Source organism: Protobothrops mucrosquamatus, unplaced genomic scaffold (genome assembly GCF_001527695.2).
Source record: "Protobothrops mucrosquamatus isolate PMUCROS unplaced genomic scaffold, P.Mucros_1.0 scaffold880, whole genome shotgun sequence".
Lineage (NCBI taxonomy): Eukaryota > Metazoa > Chordata > Lepidosauria > Squamata > Viperidae > Protobothrops > Protobothrops mucrosquamatus.
This window is the reverse complement of record NW_015387134.1, coordinates 971,189-985,686: the sequence shown is the minus strand read 5'-3', so window position 1 is coordinate 985,686 and position 14,498 is coordinate 971,189. Positions and strand designations below refer to the sequence as shown.

General features: G+C 44.5%; 1 protein-coding gene across 1 annotated transcript in view; it reads right to left on the bottom strand.

The window, feature by feature from the left end:
* UBN1 (ubinuclein 1) overlaps positions 1–14,498 on the bottom strand; it is a 41,585-nt gene that overhangs the window by 24,161 nt on the left and 2,926 nt on the right. The window contains exons 2-5 of the mRNA XM_015819256.1: positions 8,724–9,529; positions 6,859–6,945; positions 5,166–5,261; positions 3,193–3,327 (exon numbers count right to left, since the gene is read on the bottom strand). Coding sequence (XP_015674742.1) covers positions 3,193–3,327; positions 5,166–5,261; positions 6,859–6,945; positions 8,724–8,972 — 567 coding nt within the window. The 5' untranslated portion in view covers positions 8,973–9,529. The remainder of the gene's footprint in view (positions 1–3,192; positions 3,328–5,165; positions 5,262–6,858; positions 6,946–8,723; positions 9,530–14,498) is intronic.

Sequence of the window (14,498 nt, the reverse complement as noted above, 5' to 3'; positions counted from 1 at the left end):
TACCACCTGCCAGGTGCCAACGTACCACAGGTGTACCCATACCACTGGTTGAAAAGTCTTGGCCTAAAGCAGGGGTATCTGGAGCTGGCTGGGGAATTCTGGGAGTTGAAGTCCACAGATCTTAAAGTTGCCAAGGTTGACACCCCTGCCCTACAGTCACGACAGAAGACAAAGAGGACAAGAGAAGAAAGAATTCTATCTCTCCCAGCACCCAACTCCAATGAAACTACACGACAAATGGATTACTGGCCAGAAACAGGTACACCTTGTCCTTTGAGAAAGAAAAAAAATATCTGTCAGCCAGCTAAGAACTGACGTGATCTCAACTGCTATAATCTCCCAGTCACGAGAGCCCTCGGTGCTGTTGAGATTACAAGTAACAGCAGGCAGAAATTGCTACAACTACTTGTTTGTTCACAGAGTATGAATGAACTTTTGGACCTCGATGTTGTGCTCTGTACTCTGTTTACTTTCACTTATTTTCACTGAGGGTGCCACGGTGCCTCCCAGTTTTACAGATTTTACAATCAGAAACACAACTGCAGCAAATGAAAGGCCATTCCTGAAACAGAAGTTCCCAGAGCATGTGAATCACAGACCTTCGGAGACTTCTTCTTTTTCTCCTTGATATAGTCATCCTCCGATTCGGAAGCCTGTCGGAACTGCAGAGTTCCAGAGTTGATGTAGAAGCCTCCATACTTGGTTGTTAGAGACGCTGGGACAAGCTCATCATACTGAAAAGGGTACAAAGAGGCATATTAGTCAACAGTCTTGATTTATACTTCTTACCGAAGTGGCGCTTACAATCCCAACAGGGCTTCATGGGCCAATTTCCCATGAGCAGATGTGACATCGCAGGCATGAAAAAGCATCATATGTGACCATCAATTTTCCCAGTTGCAATGTATGGCTGTGAAAGTTCGACCACAAGAAAGGCTGAGCGCCAAAGAATTGAGGCCTTTGAACTCTGGTGCTGGAGAAGACTCCTGCGAGTCCCCTGGACTGCAAGGCGATCAAACCGGTCAGTCCTAGAGGAGATCAACCCCGACTGCTCTTTAGAAAGCCAGATCCTGAAGTTGAAAGTCAAGTACTTTGGCCACCTATGAGAAGGAAGGACTCCCTGGAGAAGAGCCTAATGCTGGGAAAGATGGAGGGCAATAGAAGAAGGGAACGACGGAGAATGAGGTGGCTGGATGGAGTCACTGAAGCAGGAGGCGTGAGCTTAAATGGACTCCAGAAGATGGTAGAGGACAGGAAGGCCTGGAGGAACGTTGTCCATGGGATCGCGATGGGTCGGACACAACTTCGCAACTAACAACAATGACCATCAATATCTTCAGCAAAACTAAGGTTTTCCTTTCTCACCTCTATCCTTTCCTAACTACCAGAGTCACGTGACTGTGATAGGTGGCCATATAAATATGATAAATAATAAATAATAAAGTAGAGCATCATTGGAATTCTGTCTGCAATGTCTTAAGAATCCAGGTATTTTTCTAACCTGGCCACTTTTGCTTTGCTGCAATACCTTTCAGCATCCAATGTGTGTTTATATTCAATAATAAAATCTAATTTGCTAGTTAATACTGGAAAGGAAACAAAGGAAATTAATGTAGATCCTGGGGTTTTCTTTTATCACGCCTACTAATGAATCTGAGAGATCCGTTGTAGATCAGGAAAAGATTCTAAGCCTAACTTGTTCATCAGTGGAAGCAAAATTACAGCACTTTCTTATTTAGGCTGCTGAAATGAAAATACGTTGGAGAACCTCCAGGTTGGGATTTGTTGTAAAAGACCAGCAAATTCTATCTGGCTGCTGCTCCACATTTGAATGAATGCTCAAACAATACAAGCATTTTATTCTTTAATTTCAACTTCTAGTCTGGCTCCAGTTCCCGGATCCAGACATTCTAATAAAGAAACAGATTTCAGAAACCTTCTATAATCCATGGCAGGAANAAAAAAAAGGAAAAAAGTGATAAAGTACAGGGAGTCCTCGACTTACAACAGTTCGCTTAATGACTGTTTGAAGTTACAATGGCGCTGAAAAAAGTGCCCCCCAAGCCACAGCCGAGCAAGACACCTGCCTGCCCACCCAGCGACGCTCTTCCTCCTGTCCGAGGTTTTCATTGTTGTGAGCATTTCTGTTGAGGATTGGCAGCGGGGGGTGGGGGGGTGTTTGGTTTTTATTCCCCCCCATCTGCTGGGTGGTTGCAGCAGGTTTTGGTCACTTCACATGACCCTAGGACACTGTGACCATCATAAATATGAATCAGTTGCCAAGCATCTGAATGTAAATCACAAGACTCTGGAGAGGCTGCAACATTCCAGCTGATCGGTGCTTCTTCTGGGCTCAGCAGAAGCACCAGGATCAGTGCTGCTTTCTAGCTGGAGCCTGGCGCTGATCCTGGCGCTTCCACTGAGCCCTGACAGCCCCAAAGAAACGCTGATCAGCTGGAGCCTGATGCTGATCCTGGCGCTTCCGCTGAGCCCTGACAGCCCTGCAGCTCCAGCTTTCTCTTGCTCAGGCTTGTGCGGTGCTGCCACCGGTTCAGCTCATTCTCCTCCCCCGCTACTTTTCTAGGATGGCCACGTACCACCTGCCAGGTGCCAATGTACCACAGGTGTACCCATACCACTGGTTGAAAAGGCTTGGCCTAAAGCAGGGGTATCTGGAGCTGGCTGGGGAATTCTGGGAGTTGAAGTCCACAGATCTTAAAGTTGCCAAGGTTGACACCCCTGCCCTAAAGTCAGGACAGAAGACAAAGAGGACAAGAGAAGAAAGAATTCTATCTCTCCCAGCACCCAACTCCAATGAAACTACACGACAAATGGATTACTGGCCAGAAACAGGTACACCTTGTCCTTTCAGAAAGAAAAAAAAATCTGTCAGCCAGCTAAGAACTGACGTGATCTCAACTGCTATAATCTCCCAGTCACGAGAGTCCTCGGTGCTGTTGAGATTACAAGTAACAGCAGGCAGAAATTGCTACAACTACTTGTTTGTTCACAGAGTATGAATGAACTTTTGGACCTCGATGTTGTACTCTGTACTCTGTTTACTTTCACTTATTTTCACTGAGGATGCCACGGTGCCTCCCAGTTTTACAGATTTTACAATCAGAAACACAACTGCAGCAAATGAAAGGCCATTCCTGAAACAGAAGTTCCCAGAGCATGTGCATCACAGACCTTCGGAGACTTCTTCTTTTTCTCCTTGATATAGTCATCCTCCGATTCGGAAGCCTGTCGGAACTGCAGAGTTCCAGAGTTGATGTAGAAGCCTCCATACTTGGTTGTTAGAGACGCTGGGACAAGCTCATCATACTGAAAAGGGTACAAAGAGGCATATTAGTCAACAGTCTTGATTTATACTTCTTACCGAAGTGGTGCTTACAATCCCAACAGGGCTTCATGGGCCAATTTCCCATGAGCAGATGTGACATCGCAGGCATGAAAAAGCATCATATGTGACCATCAATTTTCCCAGTTGCAATGTATGGCTGTGAAAGTTGGACCATAAGAAAGGCTGAGCGCCAAAGAATTGAGGCCTTTGAACTATGGTGCTGGAGAAGACTCCTGCGAGTCCCCTGGACTGCAAGGCGATCAAACCGGTCAGTCCTACAGGAGATCAACCCTGACTGCTCTTTAGAAGGCCAGATCCTGAAGTTGAAACTCAAGTACTTTGGCCACCTAATGAGAAGGAAGGACTCACTGGGGAAGAGCCTAATGCTGGGAAAGATTGAGGGCAAGAGAAGAAGGGGACGACAGAGAAGGAAGTGGCTGGATGGAGTCACTGAAGCAGCAGGCGTGAGCTTAAAGGGACTCCAGAAGATGGTAGAGGACAGGAAGGCCTGGAGGAACGTTGTCCATGGGGTCGCGATGGGTCGGACACGACTTCGCAACTAGCAACAACAATGACCATCAATATATTCAGCAAAACTGAGGTTTTCCTTCCTCACCTCTATCCTTTCCTAACTACCAGAGTCACGTGACTGTGATAGGTGGCCATATAAATATGATAAATAATAAATAATAAAGTAGAGCATCATTGGAATTCTGTCTGCAATGTCTTAAGAATCCAGGTATTTTTCTGACCTGGCCACTTTTGCTTTGCTGCAATACCTTTCAGCATCCAATGTGTGTTTATATTCAGTAATAAAATCTAATTTGCTAGTTAACACTGGAAAGGAAACAAAGGAAATTAATGTAGATCCTGGGGTTTTCTTTTATCATGCCTACTAATGAATCTGAGAGATCCGTTGTAGATCAGGAAAAGATTCTAAGCCTAACTTGTTCATCAGTGGAAGCAAAATTACAGCACTTTCTTATTTAGGCTGCTGAAATGAAAATACCTTGGAGAACCTCCAGGTTGGGATTTGTTGTAAAAGACCAGCAAATTCTATCTGGCTGCTGCTCCACATTTGAATGAATGCTCAAACAATACAAGCATTTTATTCTTTAATTTCAACTTCTAGTCTGGCTCCAGTTCCCGGATCCAGACATTCTAATAAAGAAACAGATTTCAGAAACCTTCTATAATCCATGGCAGGAAACCAACAGTTGCTTGGATCAGTGCAGTTTTTATAATTTCGAATTCAGGAAATATATAGAGTACAATTAGTCCTTGACTAATGACCATAATTGAGCCCGGAATAATGGTTGTAAATTGTGATGGTGATTAAGTGGATTGTCATGTGGTTGCATGCAATTTTAAAACTACTTGGTGGAGATTAAGTGCACACCGTGGTCATTAAATGAATGCCACAGTTGTTAAGCGAACCCATTGTACTCAATGGGCATTTTTTGCTGGAAATCACAAAAGTAAACACTGGATTCTGGAGAAAAAAAAATCATCAATCTCAGTCACATTAAGTGCGGGATGCTGCAAACAGCCGTAAATGTGGGCCAGAATAAAAAAAAGTAAGGAAATGTTATGTAATGAGAGAAGAACCCAGATGCCTTCTGTGGGTTTTTTTGTGCAAACTAGTAAAGGAATGTAGCTGTGATCCTTGAACTGTTACTGCACTATCCATTCCCAGAAAAATGCAACGTTAAAATACAAGCAGTATCTAGAATGCCCCGTATTCCTCTGTTAGATGGTTCTGTTAGCTCTCCTGTAACTTTACAGTTGGGGAAAGAAGAGACTTCTGTTTGCTACTTACGGCTTCAGAATTATCAATGAAAGAATCTGATTCATCATATCCTTGCCCCATGTCAATCAAATCCTGAAAACGGTCTTTCCGGCGCTTCTTCCCACCCTGAAAACAGAAAACACTGGTGTTGATCCAGAATTACTTGCAAGAAAAACTGCACGTCCTCCAAAAACATACCACCTCAGAATCTCCTGCTAATGCTTAAATCTGGAGTGTGGAACTGGATTCTACAACAACACGATTATGAAAAATCTTGAATGCTAACAAAAATAAAACATCAGCTAGCAACAGTCCATCACAGAAAAATCCATGGGGGTGGAAGATGAGAGTTGTGTTTACTTTCTAAAATATGAGGTGGCCAAATGATAGCTTGTACTTCTCTTTAGCTTCTGGGGGGGGAAAAAGCCATTTATAGAGTTCTTTACATAGAAACAGCATATTTCCTGGCATGTTCTGGAATTACCACAACACAGCAAGAGTTGAAGTTAGAAAGACAGGAAGACACAGTTCTCAGGTTAAATAGAATCAGCTCATAAACAGGGAATGATACCTTTGATAATCAAGGTCAGGAAGAGAACCAGCAAAAGTTATTAAGTTTGAAAGAGAATTTTTAAAAATCTAGATCAGTGATGGCAAACCTTTTAGAGACTGAGTGCCCAAACTGCAACCCAAAACCCACTTATTTATCGCAAAGTGCCAGGGCTGCATCAAAGTGCCCTCGGGGGGGGGGAAGGGAGGCGCCTCTGAGTGCCGCCTTTGCCACGCAAAAAACAGGGGCACAAAAATGGGCCACCATGCTGCAAGGCACAAAAACGGCCACCACCGCACCGTGGGGTGCAGATACAAGGCGCTGCACCACGTAAGAACGGGGCAGGGCTAGTATCACGCAGGCACTAGCCCCGCCCCATTTGCAGCGTGTGCATGCTCGCGGCCCTGTGCACGCATGTAAAATGGTTCCCCCTCCCTTTTCTTCCAGTCCACCAATCGACAATGGTTGGTGACCTCTGCTCTACCACCTCTACTCAAGCTTGCTAGTCGGCTGCTTCGCCTCCTTTGTGCTGGGCGGGGCTCCTGCTCCGGGTGGCCGTGGCGGCCTGCTGCTGGCAGTGGTGGTGCGCGTGCCATCAGGGAGGGCTCTGAGTGCCACCTCTGGCACACGTGCCATAGGTTCGCCACCACTGATCTAGATTTAAACCAAGGGACTAGTAGCTGGATTCTCTGATTCTCTACACTAAGTGGATCTTCTTCATCTGTGTGTGTATGAGGTGGCAAGAGAAACGTTATTTCTCATTTTTAAAAAGCATTGTGATTCTGAAGCTTCAGCTAATTACCTGAATGTGAACGTTAAGATGAACCTGATGGAAAACCCAACACTCACACCAGGTTTTAGAAAAATTAAAGAAAGCTTGCAAAAAGGCCTCTCTAATATTTTAGAAAATGAATCTTCAGACAGCTCACTGGCACAGCTGACCATTTTCTCTGTGGGTTTTAAATAAACATCGATAGGAAAATATTCCAGACTGGAAATCTGTCCCCCCAAATAAATTGTTAAACAGAGTGGACCTACCATGGTCCACTCAGTTTACACTCCCAATACAGGAAGCCTGGAATGAAACGTAGCTGTATGTTTTTGACAGAACTTTTTATGGAGAATACTAGAACCAAGGTTTAACTGGAACGTAGAGGGGACAGAGAAGCGTACATATTTCTCTTCAAACTTCCTGGTAAGGGCTTCTGCTTTGTGCTTCTCCTTTTCTTCATCATTGAAGGGGTCAGCAAAGTCTTTTTTCTGCAGGAAAAGGAGATTGTGAAAAAAAAGGAGAAAAGAGAGCATGTCGCATGGTTTCACAGAGAGGTCACTTATACTATGAATCAGGGGTAGGCAACCTTGGCTCTTTTATGACTCGTGGACTTCAACTCCCAGAATTCCTGAGCCAGCTTAGCTGGCTCAGGAATTCTGGGAATTGAAGTCCACACGTCATAAAAGAGCCAAGGTTATGAATCAACAGAGAAGTCCTGTAATGTGACGTTCGAGAACTCTTTGCAAAGGGGCTGCTTTGAGGAATGGCTGGAGAAGATGGAACTTGCCAAGATGGCTACATTGACTTCTTTGATCAGACAAGAGCCAATTTCTATACTGCTGGCTGAAAATCCCTTAGAGACTTTTTGTATAAAACAGGGGGGGAAAATGAATGTTCTGGTTTATAATTTTTGATAATTAGACATGCTAGATCAGGGGTAGGCAACCTTGGCTCTTTTACGACTTGTGGACTTCAACTCCCAGAATTCCTGAGCCAGCATGGCTCAGCTTGGAAACCTCTCCCTTTCCCCTCAGCATGGGTGGCTCAGGAATTCTGGGAGTTGAAGTCCACCAGTCATAAAAGAGCCAAGGTTGCCTACCCCTGTGCTAGATCATGGGGGTCCAACCTTTTGGCTTGCCTGGGACGCACTGAGTGAAGAGGAACTGTCTTGGGCCACATATCAAGTCTCCAATATACTGTAGTTAGGTACATACTTAGCAAACTTCTTTTAATTTTTTTTATATTTACGATCTTGTGAGGCTGCATGATTAGCTGTCCAGGACCACAAGTGGCCCCATGGTCCGGACACACCTAGGCTAGAATATAGAGTACGGTAGTCTTCAACTTACAGCCACAGTTGAACCCAAAATTTCTGTTGCTAAGTGAGACATTTGTTAAGTGAGCTTTGCCCCATTTTATGACTTTTCTGGCCACAGTTGTTAAGTGAATCAGTGCAGTTGTTAAAGTTAGTAGCAGGGTGGTTAAGTGGATCTGGCTTCCTCACTGCTCGTCAGAAAGTTGCAAACCGCAACAGCCATAAGTGTGAAAAACTCTTGTTTCATTGCCATTGTAACTTGGATCACTAAATGAACAGTTGTAAGATGAGGACTACCTGTGATTGCACTAGAATTGTACTTTTAACTGCTGTAAAGAAGATTGGAAGCGGCTTCTTGATATTTTCTTTTTGTTTCTGTCCCCCCTCCCATTTAGCTTTCTCTCTGATGCTTTTCGCTTACTTCATAGTAGTTTATATTAGTTTTTAATCTTCCTTTAAAAAAAAAAAAAAAAAACCAAAGTTCTGTCTTTGCAACAACCTATTCTCCCCCTACCACCCTTACCACAAGTCCCAAATAACATAAACCAATCAGTTTGTTGAATTTTTCTCATGGATTTTCACCCAGGCCCCTGGAAACCATTCACTTCATTGTGTGGGCCATCTTTTATTAATTGTGCCAGCTACCCAAAGCTCTGAGAGTTGGGCAGCAGATGTCATGTGTCTGATTAACGAAACACCTAAAAGGACGTTCAGGCATAATTTTCCTAAAAGCATTTATTAAGGTTACAGAGATGTCAGCACGGCATGGTGGAAATGCTTAGATCTGAGACAGCATACACATTTATTACTGTAGTTGCTGTTACAGATTGTTAAGGTGCACATTAAAAAGGAAAGGGAAAGAAAGGGGAAAGGGAAAGAAAGGGGAAAAGAAAGGAAAGAGAAGTGAAAGGGAAAGGGAAGGAAAGGGAAAGGAAAAAAAGTCCTGCTTACCTTTTCTCCCGCAGAATTGCTTTTCGCTTTGCCTCGCGTCATCTTCAGCAGTTCTGGGTAAAAGAATTCCGGGCAGCGCTTGTGATCTGGCTCAAAAAGGGAGAGGGCGATGCGGACGGCTGCAGCTGCAGGTTCAGATTCTGGAGGATGCTCTGGGTTGGCGACATCCTCCCACCGAGGTTTTTTCAGCAAAGTGGTAGTGAGTGGGCCTGACAAGGAGGTGAGTTGGACCCGGTGGGGTTCCGTCATGGCTATGCGTTCGTTGCAGCTACTCTCAAGGCATGGTTTCCATCACTTCAGGCCACACAGGTGTTGTGTATGGGAGCATTCACAGTCAGCGCGCTCTCAAAACGGAACACCAAAGTCAACGCTGTTAAGAGTCCAACTTTAAAAGTAACCAAAGAGTCTGGGGTTTTTTATCCTAAACAAAGGATCATCCCATAGCAACACCTTTTGGGGTTAACTTCCAGCCCTTGAAGTTATGGTCGCTACGCAGTCTGGCTCTGTTTCAAGCAGTGAGTGAAGGCAAACGCTCAGAAATAATTTTCTGGAGGGAGCAACTTTTATAGAATTCCCTACAATGTGACCTTGGCTGTAAAAGTCAGCCTGGGTTACAGTACTGTGCATTAGAGTATTTCCCACAGAATGGATTGACATAATCAAAGGACACTGAACACACGAGCTCCAGTTTTCGGGCAAACCAAAATCCAGGCCTGTCTTTCTTCAGATGCCAATTCATCCAGTCCAATGGCAGGTAGGTAGCATTCTTGGTAACTTCCTTCCACACCGGTTTCTTCCTATTTGCTCTAGAGAGGGAGGGGAGAGGATAAGAAAAGTTTCAGCACGCGACCCAGCGTGGTGGCCGGCCTGAGGGATGCACAGGCAATGGATCCCATCTGCATTCACGTGCCAACATGCTTCAGCTTGAATGAGGCTATACAGAAACTGTAGAGTGAGAGAGGACTGAGAAAGCTCAGTAAAATAATTCACCACACAATACTAATCCACACTTTGTAAAATGAATGGCTGTACAGGTAAAACCTCTTTTTGGATAATAACAGATGTGAGAGAATGGATGGGTGGGTCAAAGCAACAACAAATGACTTCATTCATTGGAACATACACACACATTAAAAAAAACCCTATACATCAGTGGTTCTCAACCTGTGGGTCGGGACCCCATTTGGGGTCGATCGACCATTTCATGGAGGTCGCCAAGCAAGGCTGTCCGCCATTTTTTTTGCCCGCCATTTTTTCCCCCTTTTCCGGCAGATTCCTTACCTCCCTTGGGCTGGCCCAGCTGGTGGTCGACCTGCTACGCCTCGGCCGGCGCAGGGGGCGGAACCACGCATGCGTGGTGCTCCCGGGCAGGGAAAGTCCTCGACTTACGACCGGTTGGGTAGTCCTCGACTTATGACTGGTTTAGTCCTCGACTTACGACCGGTTTAGTCCTCAACTTATGACCGGTTGGGGTCGCGGCATTAAAAAGGTTGAGAACCACTGCTATACATAGTGGGGAGAAATGGCCGACCAGTTTACTATCTTTAGTTCTTCCAGTCTGGAATGTGTGTCTATCTACTAGAGGTAAATGTTTAGGATCTGGCTCCACTGCTGCCACCCTATCACCGGTCAAAGAATATCTGATTGGCATGCCAGTCAGCATAGCTCAGCTTTGCTCTCAACCGGCTTGCAAAATTCCAGGAGATTTAACAGCCAGTTACATCCACCACAGCTATCTAACCACTACTGAGATGGGATATCAACATGCTGACTGCCATGGAGGAGTATCTTGGGTTGACCGTGATGCAGCACAATGGTTCCTAGTTACCTAGGTTGTCAGGAAGGACCAATCATTTAGTATGTCAGAATAATAAGTCAGATTCACATGAAGTCACAATGTAGCTGGTGGAGCTTTGGCTTAGTGCATCATGGCGTCATGATGTACACCTTAATATAACGGATAAATCTGACCCTTATAGCTTTTTAACAACCTGTATCTTAGACCAGAAGTGGGAAACTTTCTGAGGAATAGCGGGCACAATGCAAGGCTGCAGATGGTATCAAAGGAGAGGAGTAACATCACAGATGGACGCAATGCCATCTTTTTTTTTTTTGTCTTTTAAACATAAAACAGGAAGCTTCTGAGAAACGATCATAATCAACTGATAATCTTTTCCCCCAAATGCTGGGCTTGTAAAGGCTGGATACAAAAAGCATAGCTATGGGGGGGGACCCAAAGCCCCCCATAGAACTTCCAGGGATAAAGACAATTAAAACCCACCTATGACTACAACTCATGCAGATAAAATTAAGATGCCAAACCAGTCAAATTGAGGAAGGAGACCATTGAGCATGGAATAACATTAAAGGAGGATATGACTGAAGGATCTCCCTTATACTATTTGGGAGGATCCTGAATAGGTTGAGGGTTGGAGTGCCTATGTGTAAAATCTATATGAGGCTCTTAGCAGATAACAACACGCTGTGAATGTGGAGAGGCGCAGAGCCCAGCCCATCTACTGGTATGCCAGCCGCCACCAGAAACGTTTACCGATAAGGACTTTATTTTTGGTCAACGACAAAGCCAAGACAATTTAAAGTTTGATTTAAAGTTTGGCAATTTAAAGCTTGATCTAGATACTGAAGAAGACCAGTCAAATTTGATAGTACAACTTGATTTATAAGCATCAGGGGAGCGGAGGTGGGGTTTCAAAGATAAAAATGGATCTATTATGCCTCCAAGAGACTTTCTATTTTTTCCACTCATGTATGCAGAAGAAATCCAACGTCATACCCTGAAAACCAGTAAATTTGCCAGTCAATGTTGTTAATTTTGACAGGCCAAAAGTGAGGTGAGAAAGATGACTTTAGCCACAGGAATCCACACGTAAGACGACAAAATGCTGAATTGGCCACTGACGCTTAAAGAAAAATCTTTAATTTTAGGACTTGAACAGTGCCTTGGTGCCAGTATAATTAATGAATGGAAGATCTAATTTCTGCTAAAGAGAAAACCGCCAGAGTCAAAGTACTTCCAAGCTTTTGACAAGTCAGATTGTTCTGACTCAGCTGCAAAACTGTGTACAAATAAAATATTTGCACATAGAGACATTTCTTTTGAGCAACAACACAGGTTTTTTTTGGTTTTTTTTCCAAAACCCACCAAAGGAGATGCATAGACGCAAACAAGCCAAGGAAAATACACTGATTCTCAATCACATCCTCAGGGGGGGCAACTTGCTTCAAAACAGTAACTCTCTAAGGAGAAAGCTTAAGCCTCGTTAAAAAGCCAGTGAAATATAACAAAACATTGTACAGCCCAGCTATGTTTATTGAAGGGTTTCTTGTTCTTTGACTCTTGAGAGTGGAGTCTCCAAAGTGGATTTAAGGAATACTGTGCTCCTTTGCGAAAAGGCAGACAGGCACGGAGAGACAGCGTGACACGGGAGATGGCTCTTGAAAAGATGATTGAACTTTGTCATAATTGCTAGCAATATCTTAATTCTCTACTAGAAAGATTTCCCTACATCCAATTCCTGCTATTATAACTCTGATGCATGCACTTAAAGTACTTTATTATTATCTCAAATTCTTCTCTTTCTGCTGTCCGTATTATGGCTGTTTCCTGGACAACCTTTACCTGAGCCCTGTATTTGAAACCCTTAGTTCTGGATTCAAGGCTGGCTGAGGAGTTTTAAATCCCAATGCTTCTGAAGCGCAACAACTTTTATTTTATTTTTTTATTTTTTTTTATTTTTCCAAACTCTCCCCCATACATGTACCGTGATATTTATCAGATGTTAACATACATTCTTTTTACATTCTTATATATAAGATACTTTTAATAAAATGAAATAAATACATACACATGACTTTTGGTGTTGCTCGCCCATTTCCCTTTTCACGGTATCCACACTCCTTCTTCTCTACCTTCTTTCTCCCTTTCTTCTTTCTTCCCTACTTCCCTCTTCTTCCTCTCCTCTTCTCTTTCCTTCACCACTCTCCTCCCCTTTCTCCCCACTTCTCCTCTTCTCCTCCAACCTTCCTACTTCCTTCTCCCCTCCTTTACTCTTTTCTCTCTCCTTTCTTCTGAAGGGCAACAACTTGATGAAGGCCATTTTACAAATGTGCAAGAATGCAGATCTTGCTTTCTAGCAAAATATTTGATAGTCTAAGACAGTGGTGGCGAACCTTTTAGAGACCGAGTGCCCAAAACCCAAAACCCATTTATGTATTGCTGGGTGCCAGGTGGGCATGGCCGCTGGGTGGGTGTGGTTACAGTGGTCATGGCAGATGGGTGGGTGTGGCAAGGGTGGGCGTGGCCAGCTCGATGTTGCTCCTGGGGAGGGATGCCTGTGGGGTCCGGGCAGGGTTGGGGGAGATCCAGGGGTCTCTGGTGGGTGGGGTGGTGGGCAGGAGGTTGGTTCTGCAGGGTGAGGCAAGACAAGGCGGGGGTGCCATGTCGCAGGGCAAGGCGAGGCGAGGCAGGGGCGGCTGCTGCCTGACACCATCGGCCCCCGGAAACAGAGGCCAGCGAGCGCATGGATGCTGGGATGCATCTGGCCACGTGGGACCTTGGCGAGTTAGCGGGTGGCTGGTTGAAGAGGATGGTTGCCATCTCCAGGGCATGGCATGCGTGCCCACAGAGAGGGCTCCGAGTGCCACCTCTGGCACGTGTGCCATAGGTTCGCCACCACTGGTCTAAGATACTCTCCCATTATTGCATTTCCATTCTTTCATTTGAGATTATCTTCATTTAATACTTGGATAGCAAAAATGCTTTAGTTTGATAGTGCAACATTATATCTTTACAGGAAAACACAGATACTGCTTGTCCATTCATAAATTCTGCAGGACAGCGATATAGCGTTCAATAAAAGTTAGCCTTTAATAATGAACATTCTTTCCAATTTTTTTTACTTTTCCTTTAATTTCCTCTTCCACTTGTGTCTTCACTTCCTTTTTTCATTTCCCGATCTTAAGCCCCAGAAAACAGATCCTTTTATTATATATTTAATAATAATGTTTTTCCACCCTGCTGGTGCAGATAGCTCCTCCTCCTCCAATTTACTCCCCACAACAACAAAACTATGTGGTTGATTGGACAGAGAACATGGTTACTCTGATACCAGAAAGCTTCCATGCTGGGGGGAAGGGAAAGAGAGGACTTAATTTTAGAATTGCCCAATCTTTCTCATGCTTTAACTGTCAACTCTTATATTAGTTCCCATTCCATTTTATGGCGTTGCATATAATTTATTGTTCTATAGAGTTACATCAGAAAACAGAAATCAAAACATATCTCTTCAATTGCTAGAGAGCAGCATAAACTATGAAACTTACCAGCACTAGCATTTCAAAACGAACCAAACCAAACCAGCTTTATCTAATTTGTTCAGCATTAGTTCAGTTTACCGAAAAATAACAGATACCTTATCAGTGGTAACAACAAGTTCATTTCTCTCCACACCAGTGGTTCTCAACCTTTTTAATGCCGCGACCCCAACCAGTCGTAAGTCGAGGACTAAACCGGTCGTAAGTCGAGGACTAAACCGGTCGTAAGTCGAGGACTACCCAACCGGTCGTAAGTCGAGGACTACCCAACCGGTCGTAAGTCGAGGACTTTCCCTGCCCGGGAGCGCCGCGCATGCGTGGTTCCGCCCCCTGCGCCGGCCGAGGCGTAGCTGGCAAGCGGCAGAGACGGAGCAGGCCGACCACCAGCTGGCCCAGCCCAAGGGAGGTAAGGCACCCGCCGGAAAAGGGGAAAAAAATGGC